Source organism: Harpia harpyja, chromosome 3, assembly GCF_026419915.1.
Source record: "Harpia harpyja isolate bHarHar1 chromosome 3, bHarHar1 primary haplotype, whole genome shotgun sequence".
Classification (NCBI taxonomy): Eukaryota; Metazoa; Chordata; class Aves; order Accipitriformes; family Accipitridae; genus Harpia; species Harpia harpyja.
In genome coordinates, this window is record NC_068942.1 from 11,071,171 (window position 1) to 11,095,940 (window position 24,770).

At 40.2% G+C, this 24,770-nt stretch overlaps 1 protein-coding gene across 2 annotated transcripts; it reads left to right on the forward strand.

Moving 5' to 3' along the window:
- The first annotated feature begins 86 nt into the window (after window positions 1-86).
- On the forward strand, window positions 87-24,770 carry RTN4IP1 (reticulon 4 interacting protein 1). 2 transcript variants are annotated; one of them, XM_052781400.1, is made up of 10 exons: window positions 313-428; window positions 664-728; window positions 2,079-2,230; window positions 3,026-3,094; window positions 3,340-3,464; window positions 8,738-8,786; window positions 10,321-10,457; window positions 12,619-12,802; window positions 14,149-14,241; window positions 24,637-24,770. In XM_052781400.1, exons 3-10 carry the CDS (start codon window positions 2,105-2,107, stop codon window positions 24,751-24,753), a joined length of 900 nt encoding a protein of 299 aa, XP_052637360.1. In that variant the 5' UTR covers window positions 313-428; window positions 664-728; window positions 2,079-2,104; the 3' UTR covers window positions 24,754-24,770. The 2 variants fall into 2 exon arrangements, with proteins under 2 accessions (XP_052637361.1, XP_052637360.1); XM_052781401.1 differs by lacking the exon at window positions 664-728 and having other exon boundaries at window positions 87-428.

The following is a 24,770-nucleotide window of genomic DNA, read 5'->3' on the forward strand; positions in this document are numbered from 1 at the left end:
CAAGAAGGCGGCCGCCCATTGGCCGCGGGTGCCGCTGGGGCGAGGGAGGAGGGCAGGCGGGCCGGCCCGGGCCGGGCTTCCGGGACTGAACGCGGAGGCGAGCGGGGAGCGTCGCGTCCCAGCCCGATCCCGCGGGGCGCCGGCTGCGCGGCCCGGCCTGGCTCCCCCGGCCATGCTGTCGCGGGCGGCGGCGAGCGGGCGGGCGCTGCGCGGGGCGATGCGGGCGGGCGGGCAGCCGCCGGTCCGCGGCCTCCGCGCCTCTCCGCGGGCGCGGTGCGCCATGCCCTCCTGGGTCATAGACCGGTACGGCCGCAACGACGTGCTGCGCTTCACCAGGGACATGGTGTTCCCCACCATACACTTCCCGAACGAGGTCATCATTAAGGTTCACGCCGCAAGCCTGAACCCCATCGACCTTAGCATGAGAAGTAAGTGCCGAGCCCGAGCGGCCGGGGCCGGGCCGGCGTGATGGCAGGAGGTGTGCTTGGACTGCGGCTGCCGCATGTCCCCCGGCGACCCACGTCGTACAGACCTCGCCAGCGGCCCGCCCCGGCAGGCACCGGTCTCGGCAGTGTCGAGGGGGTCCCCCCTCCCCGAGGCAGGGGTTGGCCTGAGCCCTGTGGGAAACCGCCTCTTCGAAACTTTTTTTTTTCACGTTCTTAGGGAAGAACGGTACAAAAAGCCATTGCCTTTCTTAAGACGAGAGTGCGTGTGCGTGTGTTGCGGGGGTAAGCTTTTAATCCGAGTGACTGATTGCTGTCCTCCGCCGGCTTGCCGCCCCCCAGTCAGCTTCCTTTCGTTAGTAGCGTAACCGAGGTGGGGTTTATTTCGTGGCCTTTTCCCCCGTCCCCGCCGTCTGGGTGGTGGTACTCCCTCGGCCAAGAGACTTGCCCTTCCAAGGAGCAGCGTTCCCCCGAGAGGTGCTGGATTCTCCTCCCTCTTTGAGGTGAATGGGGCTGAAGGTCAAAGTTGCCGCAAAGCGGGCACGTGCGACCTAATCCAAACCATGTTCCTTCTTCCTGAATTGGCTTCTGGGTACCTGCTGTCATCTTGCCCAGGAAGTCTGTATCTTTCTTTTCACTGACCAACTCTTTGTATTTGACACATTTTAATCAGATTTTTTCCTCGGTTTCAAGGTTCAGAACACATGGAGGAAGTTGTGGTGGTAGAAGACCTTATGTTTCATGCTGAGAAGTGATCTTGCCTATCAAATCAGATTCAGTAGCACATGCAGAGATATCTGTAGGAAGCCTGCCTACAGAGCTGTAATGTGTGTTTTGGGTCTCTAATAAATGAATTTAAAAAAAAAAATCTTTGTATGTGGTTGTGGGTTTGATTATGGGACATTTGCTGTCTGAGGATTGCTGTTGAATGACCCGCTTGAACTGCTGGGCTGCAACTAGTATTTTGAGTCAATGTAAAAGTATTTGGAAGAAAATACATTTTCATCCTACTTTTGAGGTGCCTGCTTTTGTGTCTGTTTCTTTTCTTTTCAGTATCAAAACACTTTCTAGCATAATAGGGCACCTAGGCAGACTTGTCCAAATACTTGAAAGGGCATACACGCCCAAATGCAAACTTTTTTAGGCTGAGCAGAGTTATTAGATGGGTAATTGTGTGAGTTCACAGCATTTAGCTGTTGCTTACTGAATAGAAGCTCAGGTTACTCATCTTAGGAGGTGTGCCTTAATATTTTTTACAGTGATGTTCATGTTGCTTTTTACAGTACTTTATTTGAAAAGACAAATGGAAAGCTTGGAGTTCTTTTGGATTTGTAGCTACATGATGCTGTTGGAAAATGGAGCGTTTCCAGCGGACGACTTAGAATTTCTGATATTGTTATCACATACTAAATATTTTTATAATGGAGAGCCATTTCATGGACAAATAAGCCAGAATGAGATTTACTCTTTCTTTCTAAAATCTGTGAAAGTATAAAATATTGAAGATTTTTTGCATGCTTAAGTTATAACAGAAATGAGGCACATTAGGTACAGACAATGCTTTCTAATTGGAATTGTCCAGTTTATAAATGAAAACTCATTACGGTATGTCATGGTTATTTTCATGTTTTGCAGGTGGTTATGGTGCAACTGCATTAAATATGAAGCGGGATCCCCTGAAACTCAAAACCGTGGAGACTGAATTTCCACTAACACTTGGTCGAGATGTCTCTGGTGTTGTTATGGAATGCGGACTGAGTGTGTCTTATTTCAAACCTGGAGATGAGGTGATACCACCAATCTCTTTTGTTCTAAAATATATAGTTAAAATATACTGTGAGATGTTCAGCTTTTGTTTCCCTCTTAAGAAAATTTTTTTTTTTAATGTTGTTGCACTCTGAATGAGAACTATCTGGCAGTAAATTCCTAGAATGCTTTCTTCCCTACTTTTTTTCTCTGAAAAACATGGTCTTTCCCAGACTTGCTTCTGCAAGTTTCCCTTCTGTTTTTTAACTTTTGATCCATTTCAGTGGCAGCAAGACAGGGATTTATTTATTTATAAGTGCACTCTCAAGATGCTGCTTCATTTTTGACTGAAGATAGAATTCTAACAGCAAGGGATTAGTTGGTCTTTTTTCTTGAATAACTTAGGATAGGAGCTCTTGCACAACCCAAGAACCACTTTGTGATTCCCCATATAAATACTGGTATTGTTTGCTTTCACCTTCACTAGTTGCTTTCACATTTCACCAGTTTTAGTATAGCAAATTCTGATTCCTCCCAACCCCATCCCCTCCAATCTGGGCTTTCCTGGCGTGGAAGTAGTTCGCGTTTTTTGAAAAATTATGTCTTATACACACAGAGTATGGTACAATTTACTTACAAAGCTCTGCAGTCCTTCATTTAGTCAGTCTTGTGATTTTTTTTGTGTAAAGAGTAAGCTGAACTGGTTTCTGATAAGCAATAGTGAAGACATTCTGCAAATTGGAAAAAAGATTTCTTCAATGAAGAAAACTTTTCTGCGTAGGTGCAGTCATGTGCAAAGTCACAAAAATTGATAGTTGCTTTCTGTTCGGTTTTAGGTGTGGGCAGCAATTCCTCCATGGAAACAGGGCACTCTGTCAGAATTTGTGGTGGCTAGTGGAAACGAGGTAAACTTTCAAAAACGTGGCTAACAGGCAAAACCCCAAAATTGTAAAGACTGGCTTTTTTTTTTTTCTTTGGTGTCTAAGTAACTGTCTATTTCTTGGTGCTTGGATTGATTTAGATTCCAGCTAGTTACAAAGACAGTTGAAAATGTAGAATACACGATCTGCAATTCAGTAAAGCTTGTTTAAATATTTCAGTGTCACATAGGATCTGCTGTGTGACTTAGATATGATTGCTTTTATTTCAGGTGTCTTTTAAGCCAAAGTGTCTCAGTCACACAGAAGCTGCCTCCTTACCATATGTAGGTCTCACAGCCTGGTCTGCAGTTAACCAAGTTGGAGGACTGAACCAAAGTAATTGCAGTGGGAAAAGGTAAGTAAATAGTTCTGGTGCTAAAATTTAGTGTTCCATTTTTATACTGATGAGCTGCTTCTAAGACATGTCCAAACAGTGATGAAAACTGTTACACCATGACATTCACAAAGACCAGCTGGCTTGAAGGTGCTAGGTTCAATCAACACAGCTGCTGAGAGAGGCTTCTTTAGAGGGAGGCTCAGATGAGGACCCTAACTGAAGTGTACCTAGTCGCTTGCTGCTCGCTTCCTCTATATAGTGACTATATAGAGGTAGTCCAATGTATATCTAATGTATAGGACTATATAGAGAATTTAAGGATGGTATCTAGGAATTTATAGGGACTTCGCCTTTCTGCCTGCTAGGACAGCTATCCAAATGTAACATCCTCTTTCTGAGTTACTTTGGTAACTCACAAAAGGCCTTCTCAGCCACAGAGGTAGTGTTCACGCAGTTCCTGCATGTGTGGGCCATTTGGAACAGACTGGTTTTCCAGCTTTTTAGAAAAAAATGAGCAGGTGACTGGGTGTCATTTGCCCTGTAGGCCAGAACTTGGATGAGGTCAGGAATGCAGAAGAGAAGAGGAAAGCATGCAAGACGGGCAGCCAAATCAAAGAGAAAAATTGGCTTTGTTTATCAACCTGTTAATCTGACAATGGCAGATAGAGGACAGAAGAGAAAAAATGCATTGAAAGATTGGAGCAGATACCATTTTTCTCCTGATAATTGAAATTTGCTGTTACTTTGGCCTTTGGATGTTTGTGTAAATAGATAGCAAAATGTTCAGAATGGAAAGAAGGACAAAAGTAAAAATACTGGAACTGAAAAATAATCATTAGAATTACTATGCTGCACCAAAAATTTAGGTCATAAAGTAATTATTGGGCAGTAGGAGTCTAGATGCCTGACCTCCTCTTATCTTGGGTGTTTCTGTTGTAATGCAACACATTGCAAAAGACACTAGATGTATTGAAATTCTTCACCCACATCTTTAGAATATAATTGAGCGAGTGGTTGTTCACATGTCATGGTAAGTTTCATCATGAAAATATAAAGTAATTGCTTGTTCTAAAGATAATGTTTTGAGAAAATGAAATTGCAAAATTTAAAGCAATTTCAAAGAGATGTCATTGAAATTAACTTCTAGCTAGCGGTAAAATTCTAGATATGTTGCCTTCCTTTTTATTTTTCAGTATTTAGACTTTTTTTATTATCTTAACTTTCACATGTAAATAGAATTAACCTAAAGACATGTTGATAGGCCAGCCTTGCTTAAAGTATCTTTCCAATCTTCAGGTAAGTGTTTAGATTGTTAAAAGTGAAATTCAAACTGCATTTATATCATGTCTTTACATTTAACATTTACTTTTATGTTCGAAATACTTAATTACTCTGTCAGCAAAAAAACATTTTAATGTACGTATAAAGTCATTATGTTTCCCAGCTAGAAGTTTTGAACTGTAAAACCAGCAGAGAATGACTTACGTGATGGTAGATTTTTTCCCCTGAGAAATTTCTTGTAGGAAAATACATAAATGGCATTGAAGGGGCTGTGTGAAAGTATATTCCATGAACTTTACATTACTCTCTCAAAGCAATAATTTAAAAAACAAGAATTTACATAATGTTTCTTAATTTCTTGAAATAATTTAATATGTTTGGTAAGAAGTTGCCTACATATGTGATTTTATGTTGGTGTTTTTTTCTCCTGTAGGTGTATGTAAATAGCTATTTAGAAGGGTGTATATATACCCAAGAGTGTGTCTTATTTTGAAAGAGCAGCTGTATTGCTTCATGAAACCTACTTCACTGATACTTTATTGCAGTGTTAAGACATCTTAGAAACAGCGAGATTTTTCTATTGGTGTGTATTGTTTTCTTTGCCTCTTTAAGGTGGGAGGGTGGGCTAACCAGAAATACTCGCTAACAGTCCAACATCTGACTGTATGTTGATCTGACAGGAGTATCTGCTGCATCTGCACACACTTTCACAAATTTTGTTTTTACAAGTTACCTGAAGTGTGCTCACATTGTTCATGATGTCTCCTGTTTCACTATAACTCCAGTCATTTCTCCATAATTTTTATCCTATACCACCATAATTTATGTCAATATTCTTGCACAAGCTAAAAGTGAACATTCTTGTTATCCAGAATGTTCAGAAAGACTCTGTTGTTTTGGAGTTCTCTGTGGATAAAACCTGGAGAGCTGCTTATATGTGCCAGTGTCCAGTTTTAGTAGAAAGGGGATATGGTTGTTCAACAATAGCTGTTAAATATCTTGCTTGCTGTATTCACAAAAAGCATGATAAAAACAAACCTGACAATTTGAGAAGTTCTTGAAAACGTTTATGTTAATATTAAGTAAAGGTTTTTTATGTAAATACAGAGTCAATATTTTATATGTTTCAGTATGCTGGGGAGAGATGCTGGATTCTGTTACTGTAAGCTATTAAACATACGCTCCTGGTTTATATTGTTACAATGAAAATTTGAATAATATAATACCCCAAGAAAAAATTTTTTTTCAAAGTCTGTGTGTTACTTCATCATTTTATGTGTTAAGAAGTACAAAGTGAGTGTAGGTTGTAAAACTTCTTGATAGGGTAAATGCTTCTTGATACAGGAATAGATCTCTTAGGGGTATCTTCTTGGCATAATCAAATGGAATTTAATTTTATATATATAAAAAATTGATATATTTATTCAGTAACTATAATATTTTTTATTTGGCATTCAGCTGAGTCACTGAAAATTGCTAGTTGTTTATAATCTGGAGAAAATGTTAGTCCTTGATCTGTACACCCACTCCCCACCCCCTGTGTCTTTTGCAGGGAGGGGCACAGCTGAAACAGGTCCTGGCTCTCTGATGCTAGTTTCTGACCACACCATAGTTCCAAGCAGGGCCCAGGGAGAAGGGTAAACTCTCAAATCCCACGGTATGCTCATCTGGAGAGATCTGCTGACTCTCTGATCATTTGAACCGCTAGAGCCTCATGTGGGGCTTGGTGAATGCTGGCTTGAATTATGTGCCTTTGTCAGAAGGGAGCAAAGCCTGGGGTATGAACGTTTGTTTTGTTCTTTTGAGAGAATTGGGTTCTCTTGGATCTCTGTTCAGGTCAAATAATTTGTTAGTTTGTTCCCTCGTGCACGTGCTTGTATGTTAGTTTACTCCTGAGCTCACTTTTGCAGTGAAACGGGTAGTTTCTCTGATATGTTTTCTCCAGGCTGTGTTTTCCTGAGACAATGCAAACAAAACTCTGCCCACTTTAGCACTTTCCACGATCTGTGGTCCTTCAGTACCATCCTAACAGGTCCCGCCCCTTCAAACGCTTCCCTGCTTTCTTGTGTTCTGCAAAACAACGTGTCTTGCTGTCCTCAGTGCTGTAAAAATGCTCATCTGTTGAGCTGTGGCACATGGATCTCCTGTGCAGACAGTTTGTCTCTGAAGCGAAGAGCTTTCTTGAAGTCAGTGTGTGGAGAGAGTTTTAATAATTAGAAGGTTTGGTAGAAAATAGCCCACGTAACATAGGAAGAAAACAAATCTGGAAAGTATTTCTACTGAAGAATCTCAAGGGCTTTTATTGAAGGAGAAAATAAAAGTCCTATCCAAGCATCTCCCCAAAACTGAAAATGTTACTTAAATCCTTGAGCAAAATGTACGTTTCAAAACGACATCTTTCTCCAAAATTTGTAGTGGAAGAAATGCCCTTTAAGCAAGGAGTAAGATTGGAAAGGCAGTTAGACAAGGTTTTTTTGAAAGGATTTAATTGTGACTGTCCTTTGTAAGGATAAAGATGGGCTTAACCCAGTATCTTGAGTGTAGCATCCCTGAGCCTTTTCAAGTATAATAAAATCTAAATATTAATGTTGCTTCAGGCATCTGTCGTTAGAAGCATGGTTCTGAGGATAAGTACTTTTTGGCAAATTTAAAAGCTGCAGGCATTGTGGTTTCAAATTCTTAATCTGAATTATGCAGCTTGGATCAGTGAAATAAGAGGGAACAGAATCTGATCAGTTACAAAAGAGGAAGCATTTTAAAATGGATACTGTGACCAAAGCCAAGTCTCTTAGGTTACTTCAAAGAATTTTTGTAAACTGAGACTCTAAATTGTATAGTACAATTTTGCACTGTAAAAAGCAATTTCCTTCAACATCCAGCACAGTGAGATTTAAAACAGGAACATCACCAGCTTCTGAAGGTACTGAAATTTTTCTGGCAAACAGAAGTTCTGAGAAACATGATGTTCCCCAATCCTATGCCAAGGCTTCATCTTGGATCTTCCTTTTGTCGTAGAATTAGCAAATGGGTCCAAAGTCGAACCACTGTTTGTAACTTCAGCAGCAAGGCTTTCTTACTAATTTACTTTCTGAAGTTTAGTTATTTAATAAAATATCCAGATGAAATTTTTGAACAGTGATTAGGTTGCTAGCAGTAAGATTCTCACACAACTACACTTGCATTCATTTTTATGAAATTTAGTGTACTGTGTTCAGTTAAAATGAACTCTCATTTGTTAATAATTTGGTAATATACTCTTTCATTTTCTTGCTTGTGTGCCAGTTTCCACAACCTGGCATTTACAGGGTCTTATTGAGATGTACTGAACTAGAAAAATTCTACTGCCTTTTTTTCTAAAGAAAAAGGCAGTTGTCTTAATTTAATAGAACTCCAACTAGTTTATGGTGAGGCTACTTAATTCTATTTTTGTCTTTTAGATAAATATTTACATAAATATTTAGATAGATAAATAAATAGATGCAATATGGGAACATTATGTTCCATATATTCTGAAGTTCCCAGTCTCCCTAAATAATGTGATACTAAAGTACTTTTTATCTTAGATAACACCAATTTGTGTAAGATGTTGGTGAATCAGATTTTTTTTTCTTTAGGAGATACAACAGTGGAGTCTGGGAGACAGAAAGACTTAACTGATTTTGTCGCAAACTAAGCAATTATGTTTGGGAAAGTGAGGACAGGGACGGGGGGTTTGGGTGATAAATGTTACTGCCTGACAGCTCCACTGCCTGGATTTAGCGGAAAGCACATATGAGGAGGTCTCTTTGGCTGTGCTGAGATAATGCTCTTGGCACAGGAAGCATGATCAGCAATGTTAAGTCACATTATTGGCTATCTGAAGAGTTAACCACTAAGTAACATTAAATGACAAATACAATCTTTTGCTTAAAATAATTTGGTGTTAGAGATGTATAAGAAGCATTAGAATACATAGTTACTATAGAGTTTATTTAAAAAACTATTTAATATATTTTAATTTTCTCTTACAGAGTATTAATATTAGGAGCTTCAGGAGGAGTTGGTACATTTGCTGTACAGGTAATATAAACCAGCATGCCCAGGATGCATCTTCAAACTATTCAATATGGAAAAAAAAAAATATTAAGGGAATTGAGGGAAGGAATAGTGAAATAGCAAGCTACTGATCAATCTGTCTGATTGATCTGATTGATATTTCCAGAAGTGAAGTATATTCAGATTTATTGCTTTCCATTTGTTACGTTGTATTAGTTTAAAGTAGGAAGCAGGGACTTTCAAAGAAAGGAGTTATGAGTGTAGGTAGTGAAAGATGGCATTTCACAGTTTAGGTGCAGGAAATCTCTAATTGGTGTAACTTGAAATATGTAGCCTGTTTTCATTATCTTTCAGTCAGCTCTGCTCCGTAAATATGAAAAGAACTTGGTGTATGAGTAGAAAAACTGATGGAGAATGTATCATCTACTATAAGTGTTGTAGGTGGTCAAATGATATGAGAGGCACCAGGCTTTTATGTGCAGTGTATGTAAAGCACAGTGGCTTAGATTAACTTTCCCTCACTGTCTTTGCCCTGCTGCCCTTTTGTCTGTCTTCATTCCAGTAGCTCTAAACTTTGGAGAGTCATCGTGCTCTGTTATTGATCCATTAATGTGGAACATCCTCTTTTCATGCTCTCACTTAATTGGGGGATTTTGATTCTAATTGGTGTCATCTCATGCTGAAACATCTTTCTCTTGAGAATAGGAAAAAAATATAGAAGTTGGGTGGTTGCATCACTGCGTTCCATGTTACTAGACCACAAGCACAGTGGTTTTAAAGAGGCTTACAGGAGAATTTTTAGTGGTATGCTATTTGCCTGATCCATTATAAAGCAGGTGGCTAAATTAGATCAGTACGAAAGGCTGACTAGCCACTGACTAGTTGCGATTTCTACCTGATTAATCCTGAGTAAACTACATTAATTAATCCAGAATAAATGTAAAAAAGATTACTGTGAATGAAAAATGAGATTACAAAAGAGATAGATAACTAGCAAAAATCCTTTACTTTGCTATAGCTTTTGGAGTAGAAGACAACCTGCCATTCTCTCTGTGGTAAATCAGAGATGACTTCCTTCTTTTTCTTGTTATTCATATTTAAGCTATTTACAGTGAGATAGATATATGAAATACTTAATGAGCAGGTAGGAATATAAAATATTTTAATTTTAAAAATTTAAAAATATTTAATGGTTGATCTGGTGACAGTTTTGTAGATTGGTAACTTGGACAATACCTCTTGGTATACATTTAGCTGGCAGATGCAGATGGCAAACTGAGTATTTTATTTGAAGCCTTATTTATCCTGAGACCTGGCATCTGTAAGTGGCATTAAAAAAACATCCTCCTTCCTCCACACCAACTCTTCCCTCCCCAAAACCTCCTTAAATATTGATAAATTCTAACCACTGTTTGTCTGTGGTATGTGTGACAAGGTATTCTGGGTTGGAACACAGTGTCCCCACTCCCTACTAAAGGTGCTCATTTATTATATAAATATAATGAGACTTTGTTAAATGTTAAACTTTGGACTTCTTTTTTTTTATACTTGTTTTTAGCTACTGAAGGCCTGGGGTGCTGACGTGACAGCAGTTTGTTCTCATGATGCCAGCACACTGATGAAAAAGCTTGGAGCGGATGATGTGATTGATTACAGATCTGGAAATCTGGAAGAGCAACTTAAAACATTACCCTTGTACGTTTTTGTGTTGCTTAATACTGAGATGAAGGAGTTGATGGTCAGACCTTCTGCCTTTTGATTGCTTGACTCCAGTCTATCAGAACTCTCTCTTCCCCCCCCCCCCCCATTTCTAAAGCGTTACTTTGTAAAGCAAATTTATTTTTGAATGCAGTTTGCCAAGTGAGTATCCCAAGCACAGATTTCATTGTAAGATGAAGCCAGTTAATTGGGCTTGTGGAGGCAAGCTCGCTTTCACATGCTTCTCTTCAGTGACTGTGATTTGAACAGTTTTGTCAGCTTCCATCCAAGGATCTTGGAGCATTTACAAAGCATGAATAAATTAAAATAAGTCTCAGAAATCCTTTGTGAGGTTAGTAAATAGTAAAATTGATCTTCTAGAGGGAAGGACTATGTCATGAAGCAGTTAAGTGACTTGCCTGAAGGTCTTTAGCCACTGTGCAACTCAACTGGGAGTAAATTTCTCTTCTGTAATGTTGGGTACAGCTTCCTCTGATAAACAATCACACTTATCTTGTCACAGCAGTTATGTTTAAACTAGCATGGGGGTTTTCTCTAGAACTGAAGCCCTTTTTGCTTTTGTAGTCTTTCCAACTGTTTAAACTTAGTCTGCTGTGACTTGTATTTGAACATGATATTTACACTGCTCTTTTTAACTAGATTGAGTTAACTTTGTGGGAAGGGAAATAGAAGCCGTTCTGTCTATGAAAGAATCTTACTGATAACTGTGCTAAGAAGGCTTGTGCCCTTTAACTATGGTGTGATTGTCAGCAGGCCTGAGGTCAACTGTGAGGGTACTGGCACTGTCTGTATGGGCAGGACATGCAGCAGCTAACTTCACAGTTTGCAAGCAGTGCTAAATTTGCCTTTGTGCAATTCAGCATCTTAAATGCTAAACACCCATTCTAGCAAGTGACCCTTTTTAGGAGATAGCAACAGCACTGTCCTAGGGTGCAGTTTTATGGTACAGCTAAGCTGATCAGTCAGGTATACTGAGAGGGATGTTCCTACTTCCCTTCCCTTTTCAGTTGTACTCACTTAGACCCCATAGTGAGCTAGTTTTTCCTGGAGCATTAGTTTTCATAATTTTAATTTCTCTTGTTGGCAGCTAACTGTTAGGTCGACTGAGCTTTAACCACATCCTTGGAAGACAGGCAGAGATAAGAGATAAGAACTTTTCTATTTAATTTGCATAAAGTATTTTTCCTCTTATTTGTAGGTTATTTAGATTAGATGTATGTGTATATACGTATCTGTTGTGATCTGGAGAATGCTGGAAATTTACCGATGAAAATGAGAATGAGCTGTGCATCTAACAGAATAGGTGGATAGCAACCTGTTGCCCTGTTCAGCCTTTACAGGCTGACATGCTGGGATAATGAGAAGGAATGCTGAAACTGTGGCTTGTTGCCAGAGGCTGCATATACCCATTCCATGGGGGGAAGGTTTTAGACCCTTTGCATTGTTAGGTTCTACATCGAATAGGTAGATGCGAAGAAAAGAGCTGTCAGTAGAGGTAAAATGGCCCCAAAACAAATAAGGAGGTCAAAAAAAGACTTTTAGAAGTAAAGCTGAGAATTGGCTCATGGAAAAGATGTGAAGAGATAAGGGTTAGCAGAATAATTTGTTTACATATAATTTGTTTATGTAACTTTGGCCACTGGAATTGACTTTCATGTGAGTACAGCATGTACAGGAGATGTTACTAGTCAGGGTGTGAGTCCAGACTAGTTTTTACATGTACATACCATATTTTTCAATGCTAGGACCAGACCTACTGGAATGCCAGTAGTCTCAGTGGGAAGGCTGAAGAGATAGAGCTCTAGAAGGCTTTAAGCAAGTAGAGAATGTAGTTGTGCATCTAAGAGTCTGCTTTTTGGAGTTTAAGTGCAGTTTAAGTTACCTAAATAGCCTGTGTCTGCTGTGCAGTGAACGGGCAATAACCTGTAAACTTAACTCCCATTGTACAGTAAAGCTGGGATTTAGCTGAAGTCTTGGGGACTTTCTTGCCACTGTCTTGCAGGCAGATTATTTTATTGCATTGTAGTGACATGTAAAAATGTAAACTACAGCCAATTTCTGATATGAATTAGCTTAATTATGATGAAAGTATTTTTCCCATGTTGTGATTTTAAACCTGTTCTTTGCATGTCTGCAGATTTGATTTCATCCTAGATAATGTTGGTGGATCCACTGAGAAGTGGGCTCTAGATCTCCTGAAGAAATGGTCAGGAGCAACGTATGTTACCTTAGTGACACCTTTCCTGATCAATATGGACAAACTTGGAGTGGCTGATGGCATGTTACAAACAGGAGTCACCGTTGGTTCCAAAACTGTAAAGGTATTTGACAAAATCCTATATACTTTAATATTATGTAGTACTCTAGTGGCTTCCATTGTGGCTTGGATGCTAGTCATGTGGCTCATCTAGAGGCATCTGTTGTATTTTTCTCTTACATCATTAAGTATACTTCACATGCATTTTTATTCTTTCCTTCTTTCTTGCACTTGAAAAAAAAATATGTTGGGGTGGTGCTGATTGGTGTATGTGGTAGTTTGGGGTGCTTTGAAGTTTTGATTCCTTATTGTGCTTTTCATTGTGGCCTTTTCCATGTGGCCTCCCTAGTGAGTCCTGCTGACAGCTAGTGTTTCATAGTAAACAGCAAATCCCTGCCTCATTGAAGTGAGGGTAATTTTGCTACTTGCTTTAGGCTGGTCAGGCTTTCTCTCAAAACATTGTTCCATGACTGATTCTCTTCATCCTATTCCAGCACCAGAGAGTAATAAAAGTGGTTGAGGGTGGCTAGAAAGTCTTTCATCTCTTTCATGTTCATGTGTCTGGATGGTGATACTGATTTTTCTAGTTTTCTTAAGTGGATCTTAAAACATTCTGGCAGTGGCCCCATCAGTGAGGCTTTTTAGAACTTTTCTCTTTCTTCTCTCGACATGTGTACTTGCTCTCCAAATGAATGCTTTTCAAGCAGTTGCCATGGTATTCCTGTGATGGCACGGTTGAATGAGATTCTAAGTCCTGCATCAATACTTTCAAAGGAAAGCTCAAAAACAAAATGAAAAGGCTGGGAAGAAATAATGTAATATTATTTCTCAGTGTTCATGTTTCCATGATGAGGAACATTGTATGCCATGTATTAAAAATTGTCTCTCTCTGGCAGATGATGGCTCTTACTCCCATAATGACTTACTCAGAGGAGGTGCTCTTGACTTGTGCTTGTGAGATCTTCCCAAAATGCTTTTTGTGTGAGCTGCCATCCATCATTGGACGGTGATGACTTTGGCAGATGTGATGGTGGAAAATTTAATCACTGACACTAAGGTGGAAGTTTCTAAATGTCGCATTGCTGAGTTTATTTCACCCCCATACAGCACCATTTCTCTCTTATGTAACAAATAATGCTGTTTCTAGCTGCAGAGACAAGGTGGTTGTTTTTCTCAACTAGCTGACTTGTGCAATTGGACACAAAATTCACCCTGATCCTATTGTGGTAATACAACGTCCTCGTCTGTACATTTAATCCACATGCTTAGGTGACTTTTTTTTCAGACATGAGCATATAATTTCCATGTCTTTTCCTTAAGTTATTTCTTTAGTGCTTCTGTCATTAATTTTAGTTCCCGTTTTCAGTTTCCTCTCATGACTTTTTAATATATTTGTGATCTTTCTTGCAGCATCTCTTTAAAGGAGTCCATTATCGGTGGGCATTTTTTATGCCAAGTGGCCCAAGTTTGGATGAAATAGCAGAACTAGTTGATTCTGGAAAGGTATGTCGGTAATGGTTATTTGGGTATTTGTGCTGAAAAAGGTGCTGCTTTGACTCAAAAATGCTGTAGTTTACAATTAGGGAATAAAATGTTATGATAGTAACAGTGAGGAAACCTAGTTAAGAATTGACTTGCTCCAGTTTCTAACTTCTGCCTTTTGCATGGAATTTAGGAGTTCATAATCCTTAAGACTGTTCTGCCTTCTCCCTCTCCACCCTACCTGTTTTTAAAAACACAAAGCTTACTAAGTTATGAGGAAAGAATGTCCAGTGACTGTTTATTTTTGCCAGTGGGAATCATTTAGCATGAACTCTGGTGTTGAAAATTACATATTTTAAGAGGCCTCATTTGGTCAGAATGAACATGACTGTGTGTATCTGCATATGCAAAATTGCTTAGCCTGGATGATCAGGAGTCCTGCCCATAATGTGCACAGAACTAGAATATTCAGGTTATTGCAGGTCATAGATGATCTGCATTGGTAGACTGGTGACAAGAATCTTGTGTTTCATTGTTTCAGTGCTTCAGAGTATAATGTTTGTGCTAATTCAGCTCAGTGACTTGGAATATTGTGAGCATTCATAAGCTTTCAGGGAATCTCTTAGTGGACTTGGAGGAAAGGCATGAAGTGGCAGATAGACTACTGCTTTTCTGATCTTTTCAGGTTTATGAGCTTGTTACAAAATGTGTGTTGCGAGTGAGCAGTTGATTGCCTGTTTATTGGACTGTGTGGTGCTGTAGGTTCTGGCAATGTCCTCTTTTGGATAATTTCATGTTGCCAAAATTCCCACAGTAGAGAATATGGACAACTGCTGTTAATCTTTTTATGTGGTACCTAAGCAGAAGAGGAAGCAGAGTCTGCCATGACTGCTGGTAATTCCAGTATGTGAACTGTCAGACCATCTTGTGGTCAAAATTTGTGCATATTAGTAAAGTTTAGATCTCAAACTTTGAGTGTTGATCTTCTTTTTGCTATGCATTATGTTCTGGAGTTTGGAGAAGAGTAAATAAATTGCTGTTGTACTTAAGGCCTGATTACTTCTATTCGCCACTTCAGTGCTGCTGATCAGAATAAAAATCTTCCTGAATTCAGCCACTCCTATTCCTGTGTTGTGACCAGTGTGCTGCTGACACAGCCAGTGGAAAGTCTGTGTTTCCTAGAAAGTTACCTACCCATAAACAGAGGCTGCAGCAGCAAATAAGCTGTGGTGAAGTGTGTTCCTGGCTACAGCTTTGCACCACCCTGCTTTGCATTATGTCCAGTGCTGTAGGCATTATCCCATGGTCAAGAAAGAAACCCTAGAAGATGCTTCTCATCCTGTGATTGCATCCAATCACACTACTAAATTATAATTGTCTAAGAAACAGAAATGCCCTTGTCTTTGTTCTTACCATTTGTCCTGATTCTTGGCCAGTCACAACTTGTTTTGTGCTCTGCTCCTACCTTGTATGCAAAACAAATGCAGAATATGCCCATGAAAGCCTCTTGGGAAACACCTGTTTATGCAATGGAGATGAGGCTTAATCGGTGTTCTCTGCCTAATAATCTGGACAGGTGAACTGTAATGCCATTTAAAATGTACGTCGTACATATATGAATGTCTTGATGTACTTTTTGTTGTAAGATGATCGTGAGGACAAAGATGTTTGCTTGGTCTTTTATTCTCTGTGCAAAAACAGGTCATAATGTCAGACTGTTTATCTGCATAGTCATTATTCTAGCAGCATTTTACTCTATTTTGTAAAATGTTGTAAACACCTGTGCTATCATCACTATTTTATAAGACCCAGATGTGTTCCATTTAGACATGTTAATAAGACTATGACCTTTATTGTCTAGACACAAGAGTTCTCTTAAACAGGCAGATCATCCATTCAGAAGAGTAGGTATTTAAAAAAAAGGCAGTAAAGAATTACTGGAGGAAGTCTACCATAATTTCCTATAACTAAGTGAAAAGAAATGTTTATGTTTGAATAGGAGAGAATAAATGAGAATTAAAAAAAACACCACAAAGCAATAAAAGTGTAGCAAGAAGACTTGGGGAAGCCAGCAAAGTGAGCTCATGTAGTTGAACTTCTTAGTTCTGAGTGAATACAGTTTTGAGTAATGCAGATTTAGTTGTTTTGAAATTTCAGTGAATCCTCTTTTCTGTTACAGACATCTTGAGATTGTATGAAGTGTGAATAGGAGAGCAATTGGAGAGCTCCTGAAAATGAGAGGCTTTTTTCAGGAAAGTATATATCATGAAGTGGGATTTAAATGAAGGAAATTAAAAAGAGCTGATGGTTTAAAGGGATGATGTTACAGTAAGTGAAGCTTTGAAGAGCATACCCCTGAAGCAGTTACAGATCATATTGATTTGTCAGTGTTTTTTCCTTTAGTCCTTTTGCACCAACACAGATTTTTAGTTCTGATGAGGAGTTCATCATCTTCCTTTGCGAAAGCAAAAGGATTCTCAATCCTTTAGTGAGTGAAGAATAAGCAAAAAAGGCATTTTGTTTAAAGATACTTGTTTTTCACACGGATGATCTTTGCTGCAAGGAATAGAGATTTGCAGAACGTCAGCTATGAGGAGGGGTTCTTTCAACAGCCTTTTATAATGGGGAGGAGAAGGAGAGGATTTGATGAGCTGGTAGTGCAAGGAAGGAGAATAATTTTCCTTTTGTAATTTACCTGCACGGCAGCTCACTTCTGGGGATTGTAAAACCAGTTTCAGCTTATGAGCTGTTTTCTCTGCCTTGCAGCCGCACATCTTGCAAAGAGGCTATTGTGAGACTGAGGGGCTGGGAGGCTGCTGCAACAGTAGTGGGCATGGAGGAAAAACAATTATTTCCCTGCCAAACTTTAGAGATACTGGATACTTTCTAAACTGCTCGGAAGTCCCTGTTGTGGGTTGAACTCTGCTAGTTAATTACGAGCCAGTATGGACTGGTTTAACGTGGGCTCCACCAAATGAGTTGATGAAGTGTATGTCAGAAGCTGGGGATCTCCTTCCATGGCAGAATGTTCCTGGTGAATTACAAGGTTCTCATCTAAAGAGAAGTGAAATCAATAGAGCCTTTAGTTCAGGGGACAGATCTGCTGGCACATGGTTCACTGAAGCATCGTCACTGGTCTCTGCTGCCAGCATCGTCACCGAAAAGCTTGTTAGGAATTAGTTTGATGTATTTGTGGTCAGTGTTGCGCATTTAACATCGACAGTCTTGTTTTTTGCTGCTTGCTTAACTTTTCCCTCTTTTCTAAGGATGTGCCATTTAGTCCTTGGTGAAAATATATAACTACATAAGCTTATAGAAAGCCTCTAACTTATAACTGGGCACTTTGCCTTTTATAAAGCCTGATGGAGGAAGGCAGGCTCAAAAGACTCCTTAGTGTTGTATGGGGGAGCACTAAGTATGTTGTATGTTCCTGCTGGACCATGATAGGATGTGGGTTAACGTGCAGCCCTACAGAAATTTGAAATTTTCATTTTAATTTTAATGCAGTGCAGGGGTGTGTGTGCAGTATTTCTGGTGGCTTAATACTCTTTCCTTCAGAGCAGAGTTGCATCAGATGGGCTGATGGGTGAGTTGATTTTGCAGAAGGAAGGCTAAAGGACGAGTCTCCAATCATGAAATGAATAGATCATTCTCTGTGTTGTTTGCTTTCTAGATAAACGTTACAGCACAGGCACACATAAGAAAAAGCAACTGCATGCCTATATCAATGTAATTTGTGTGTAGTGTTGGTTATACATTTTGCTGAAGACACTAGATGCTTTGGACTTAGCACTGGCTGTTGTGGTTTGGAGGACAGGATGCTGACTGTTCTTTGGCCCTGCTGCTGTCTTCCTGAGCAATGCTGTACAAATCACCTAGCCTTTTGCTACCATAACTTCTTTAACTACTAATGAGGGCTAATGCCCTTTATCCACCTTTGGTGATTTGCTCTGAGATACCCTGTTAATAAGTGGAATTCAGTTGTTTTGTATTGCTAGTCTTTGCTATCCAGGAAGTGAGTAACACAAATGGATGTGGTCATCCACTTTGATGTTACTTGGGTTTTGAGTTGTTTGGATGGCCATCACTTAAGATGGTTTACATTCCTCCTGCTAGCATTACATAGGTTATCACAGCTTCTTGACTCTCTATCGTAACGGTGTGTATTGATTTGCTTCCAATTCATCTTGTTACAGTTCTGCAAGTAACTTTTTCCCCTGGCCCTTATCGCACGGTTGTTGCAGACTTCTCTCATCTATATGAATACCAAACAGCTAATGTAACATATGGAGTTCTTGAACGTTCTCCAAATCTGGCATCTCTAGACGTGGCCACCTCTGCAGTAATTCCAGTCTTTGTTTTTATGGCTGTGCTAAGGTATCTTAAGGTACCTGAGGTGACTTGCCCTTGGGTGGTGCCTGCTTGACGGTCTCCATCTGAAAAAGGACACTAGGGTAGCGATTCTCTACTTAAATGTCTAAATTGACTAGAGATCAGTTCTTCTCCCCACTCTCTTTAGTCAGTCACACTCGTTCTGATGACCATCTTTCTCCATGCTAAATTGCAAAGCTTGCACTTTTTTTTTTTTTTTAAATGTTGTGTTTTCTTGTTGCAGTGCTTGTGCTTGCCAGGTTGGTTTGCTAGAGCCCAGAGGCGTTGATCAAGGAGAGGTTGCCAAAAGCTCTGTTCAGTCCTTCCTGTTCCAAAATGAACCTCTATCTGCATTTTGTCATGGCCACCAAAAAAACCACTGTGATTTTTATTAAAACACATCTGCTCTTCCTCTTCCAGGACATGGTAGCTTGCTTATGCTCTTTATGAAAGTGCTGTGTAATTACATCATAAAGTGTCTGTGAAGAAGACTAATGGAAGTTTTGCATACTGTGGAGAGATAGGGTTTGAATATGTAAATTCACATAAACCACAATAAGGTCTGGAAAAATTTTATCATATACCAGGTATTTAATCGAATGTGTTGCCTCAGCCTGATGTAATTGCATATTCTGTAGAAAGGCAGTCCTAGTGTTCTGAGCTCTAGTCCCCTAGTGTAGGAGGGAATTATGTCCAGCACAGCAGTGAAATGTGGGGTCAACAAGACAGCTCTTGTCTGTTGTGAGTTTAATTTGCTGAGACCTGGGGAGATGCAGGTCACGCAGGACTATTCTTCTAATATATATAAAATATGTATAATATGCTTTCATATATAAATATATATATATCTGTACTAAAGTTTGTCCTGTCTTAATTATATGGTAGCGTTGCCCCAGGTTGCTTTAATTACCAGCATAAATATCAGGACAGCTACCATGAACGTTACTGCTAGGGGATTCTAGAAAAGACAGTTGCTCTTTCCTTTAGTTAATAGTTTTTCAGCATGGTTCAGTAGGTAACTAAACCCAGGATCGTCCTCGTTTCTACTGATTTAAGCTTGGGCTAGGCTGGCATACACTACAATTCTGGGCTTGTTCCAGTTTCTTTCTGCTCTTCATTGTGTTCTGTAGAAGCTGTTCTGCCAGGGCCAATTAATGAACTAGAGGTTTTTTAAGCCTCTTCTACACTCGGAACCATACCCTGATAGCCTGCTTAACTGGGATTTATCTTCTAGCATTTTAATAATTGTAGATGATACTCGAGTTCCTGTGGGCTGGTGTTAGAGGCTTGATATGAAAGAATGTACCTTGGCTTGAAAAACAAACAAAACCTGGGAATACAGTTGTTGGTAAGGTGACTGTGGGAGTAGACCCCAGGACACGTGCCTTCCATTTGCATGTCTTAATCACTGCAACCACCATTCTTTTTATGGGTGTGAGACTGGATCGTTGGATCATTTTTACTTCTGTTAGGCATTTGGGACAGAAATATCATGTAGCTGACGTCCTTTAATGTGCTCTTGGATGAAAGTGCATATTCTCTGAAATACAAGTTAACCAAAAACATAGTACTGCATAGCTGCAAAGCTACCCATACAGTGTGTAACCAGAGCCAGCTGTTCCAGAAAGTAAGAACTTTAATCTTTGTCTTCAGTGAGGGTTGACCCTAGAACCTGATGTTAGCAAGCAGTATGAAGCTCAGCATACATTGTTGCATGCCATTTTAAGGTGAAGGGAGGATGAAGAAAGGGGTGGGATTAAGACCTAAAGAACATGGAACTTGAGTACAGCAGAGAGGAGATGTTCAGCTAAAGGGAAGAAGTGACAGAAACAGCAGTGTCCCAAACCAGCATTTTTTCCATGAGATGACAATAAAGTACTGAATGGATAACTAAATGTTTAGATACAGGACAGGGACCGTTCTTTGTAATGATTCTTGTTGACATTGAAGGGAAACTCACTGAAGGCCAAAGGGGAGTATCAAGCCTTGCATTTGTGCCCCTATACTGCATTTGGGCATTGTCCTGGTTTCAGTGGTTAAACCACGACAGGCATGGTGGTAATTTCTTGAGAAAGACAGCCTTTATCTTCTAACTCAGCTAGCCAAAATGGTGAGCAGGTCTTTTCCATTACAGCAAGCCCTCGTGAGGATTTTGATGCCTGGTGGAGCACATCACAGCTCCTGCTCCATGCACACCCACCTGTCTTTTCCAAAGCGTGTACACAACTCATGAGAGACTCATGGCTACTGACCAAGGGGTCAGTCGGGTATGTGCACTGGGAGGCGGGCACTCGGCAAAGCAAGGTTGCCCTGCAGTTCTGACACGGCCATCCTTTACAAACCTGGGGGAGAGCCAATGCACTGTCATTGCCCTTGGAGTGAGGTAACTTTTTTTCTTTTCCGCTTTGAACTAGGCTTGCTCTGCGTGCCTCAGAGGTTCGGTTTGTCTCTGTCCTGAGAATTTCAAGGCTCTAGCTCTCCCTCCAGCGGCAGGAAGCAGCTCCACACTCTCTGGAGTGACTTGTTGCTAATATGAGGGTCAAAACCATCTTCATTCCCTTCATGTTCTCGCTTGTCCTCTCCTGATAAATTCAGACTGTATCCTTGCTACCACAGAAGTGGGGACCTCCGAAGGTGGGCTTGAATTTGCCATTAGCGGGAGCATGTTCCTGCTGACCACTCAACTCCTGCCAGTGCCTGTTCACTGCCTGCTGCGTTCAGAGCCCGATTGGCTGGGATACCAATTCTGTGCTCTATGTAAGATAGCCTTAATCAGCATCAGCAATTACTCTTTCTGTTTTTCCAAACACATGAGTTCATTTCAAGAGACCTGAGATTCATTTCTATAGTATGTACTGCATTGGAGAGAATGAAGAGGAAGAAAATACTTTTCAGGCCCAATCTGTTTTCAGATAAACATTTCAATGCGTGTGTGTGTAATCCTTTCTCTCCCAGACTTTAGTTTAATCCCTTTTCCCTGAACAAATAGGTGTCCTCTGGCAAGGAACTGATGTGTGGCTGTAAATAGGCAGTGTTTTTATTATCCAGTTAATCTCCATTTATTATTACACATTCAACAAACAGCAGACGCTCCCCTACTTGTTTGTCTGTTCACAGGAAGAAATTTTATCTTAGTTAGTCAGTGGATTATGGTAAAGGCTGAGTGAATCACTGTGCTGCAACACGGTCAGCCCTTTCAGGGTTATTCAAACAATGGGGCTGACCAGCCAGCCAGATAAAATGTTTAATGCTCTAGATTGTCAAGATCATCAATTTAGTATTCATGTCTCTCTGTAGCACTGCCTAAAGCCGGCGTTTAAATGGAGCTAGAGGTTACATCAATGTAGCAGATGGGCTTTGAGTGTGTGGTGGCTGCAATACACACTGTGTTTTGAACTGTGAGGTTGAATTCAGGGTTCCTCTCAATCCCTGTGTCACCAGTTTTCAAAGGTGGTTCTTTTAACTTTACCTAATAGGCTGAGGACCTAACATACCTCATTCTGTCAGGGTTATAAGCTGCAGCCTACAATAAACGACTGCAGGTAGCAGAACATTGAAGTGTCTTGTACATTTTTTCTCAGTTGCTGTATGTGTCTGAAATTAACTTCTGCCTTTCCCTGGAATCCCTTGTGCTGCTGCACTACTTTATTCCCTGAATACCTTTCCCCTCCTCGCAGCCTCTTGCACTGCTATGGTCATCTGTGTCCGTGCTCCAGCAGGCTGAGTTTCTGCGTTATTTTTTTCGTAATGGAAGCACAGCTTTGTATGTAACTGCCATTAATAATAAGTACTTGTACAAGTGCTGCACTTGTGCTTGGTTTAACAAGGTTACCGAGTTGGTTTTTCCCAAGGTTCTGCTATGAAAGCAAGGGTTGGTCTTCCTCAAAACAGTCACTACTGATCAGCAGCATGTTCCTCCTACTGATAGTTACAGCAGCTGCAGTTTACTCGGATGCTCAGTTTACCCAAAGCCATTGTCTCATTCAGTGTTTTTGCTGCCCTGGGTCCATGTCCCTGACTTTGCTGATGCCTGAGACATTTCCGTTCCATGCTGGATGCTGACCAAACATGACTTTGTCTTGAACTTGATGGTTCATGCCCCACATTTCTTCCCCAGTTGAGCAGCAGAAAGTGCTACATGGTATCTTTGTGGCTCCCCTGCTATGTGTTACTACTCTCTTTGCTAGAGGTTTGTTTACAGAGATTGTCCTGGCAGAACAAGGGGAAGACCTGCAGCATGGCAAGTTTGAGGCACTTTGTGCAAATATATTCACAGTTGCACTCATCGTGATTTGGCTGCTAATCCTGACGTTTTCTTTGGAGGGGGTTCACTCGTTCCTACTTTTCTGCCATGTAAAGTTTCACACTACTGCTAAGTTTGCCTTGACAAAATAAAAAGGATATTTTTATTATCCTTTGACAAGATTAGGAGATAATGTCATGTAATAGATTGATGTCTTGGATTACTGTTATCGTAGAAGCACAAACAGTAGTTATTTTAGTGCAAGGAATGGACTTCAATGTAAGGTACTGGGTATGAATAAAGAGAAAATTAAGAATTTGAGAAGAGGACCTACATGAGCATGGACAACTACCAGATTGCATTTGTTGTGCTGTTGGGTAGGGTGCTGAGTGGTCAGTTCTGCTTGGAAAATGTGTGCATATGAAAACCTTTCTTTGGTAGTGCTGCACATTCACCTCCTAACCAATATGTCTGAATACATATCCCTTGCCTTCTGGTAAAAGTAAGCAAGCCTTTTGAAAGTGGGCACTGTTCTGATGCTGGCAAATTGTGTCCTTAGCTCTTGTACTCCTTTTCTATTTAGCGAGATGCATGTCCTACCAGGAGAGGGCAGTTACCAGTTCTGGAGTACTCAACAAGATAGTGTGCGTGCTAGTAGTAACTGTGAGGAAAAAGCCTGAAGATATTTTTTTCATTGACACAAATAACAAAGATCTTTGTCTAGCACAGTAAATAGGGCATTTGGATCTTTGCTACTTCAAATCTTCATTACTGTAAGAGCTACCTGCAGACTCCTCTACTGTTAGTTTTCCTCTAAGAGGATTAGGATCAGTTCATCAATGCAAGAACATTGGGCTGGGGTTAGGGGATCCAAGGTAAGAGACCAGCCTCAGGGTAGGGAAGATCTTTGGGAAGAGGTGTGTGAGGTCCTTTTGTACACAGATCTTATTTTGGCCTTTGGAAGGCTGACTCAGAACTCGATTATAGAAGAAGTCTCTTCCCTTGGACCAGCAGTGACAAGCAATTTCCAGAACCAGCCGGGATTTCTTCTGCCTCTGTCAGTACACTATGCTGTCTAAAGAAAATGCTCATAGGGTTTTCAGGCTCCTTAGTTAATAATGGGGACAGCGAATAGGGTAGTTTCACCTTCATTATTAGAAATGACTCTGAAACAATCCAGAAGGCTACTCTACAAAATTAATGCCAAAAATAGCAGCCAATACAAGCTGGGCTTAATGATGTATGCCTGTTGGAATACACAGTGGCTGAGTTTTCAAGTGTATCTAAATGATTCAGCAACAAATGTTTGTGGACTTTTTTTTTTGTACTTCATTTGTGGCCAAGTCTTTTAATGGTACTGAGGCATGTACTGATGCAGATAGGCACTAGATTAATAGGTATCTTTAAAATATCTGACCTTTTGAAAATTCTTGGGTTTACTGGTTTTCTTGTTAGAGAAATACAAGAAAAAAAATGTTCTTCCTTTTCCTCAGTGCATCATCGTGGACAACAAGAAGTTGAACCACAGTGTCAGCTTTTAAATGTGACTTTATTGTTAAGAGTCCCAGGTGAGGGCTCCAAACTGTGCTAGTGAAGATGTTTCAAAACTTGGGCAAAGAGTAGCAGAAAGCCTTCTTGCATGCATAGGGGTCCCTGAAAAAGTTAAAAGCTAGTGACTATGTTATTTGGCAACTTCTTCCCTCAATACTCTAAAGAAACCTCCCCCCTTTCTTCATACAGTTTTGAAGTGTGAAGGTGATACATTATTTCTAATATAGTAACACTTTTTCTTTATTCTGTAGATTCAACCAGTTATTGATCAAGTCTTCTCTTTTTCTGAAGTTCCAAAGGCCTTTCTGAAATTGGAAGGAGGACATGCACGTGGAAAAACAGTGATCGATGTCATTGGTAAAAAATAAAGTATCTCTAATCATTA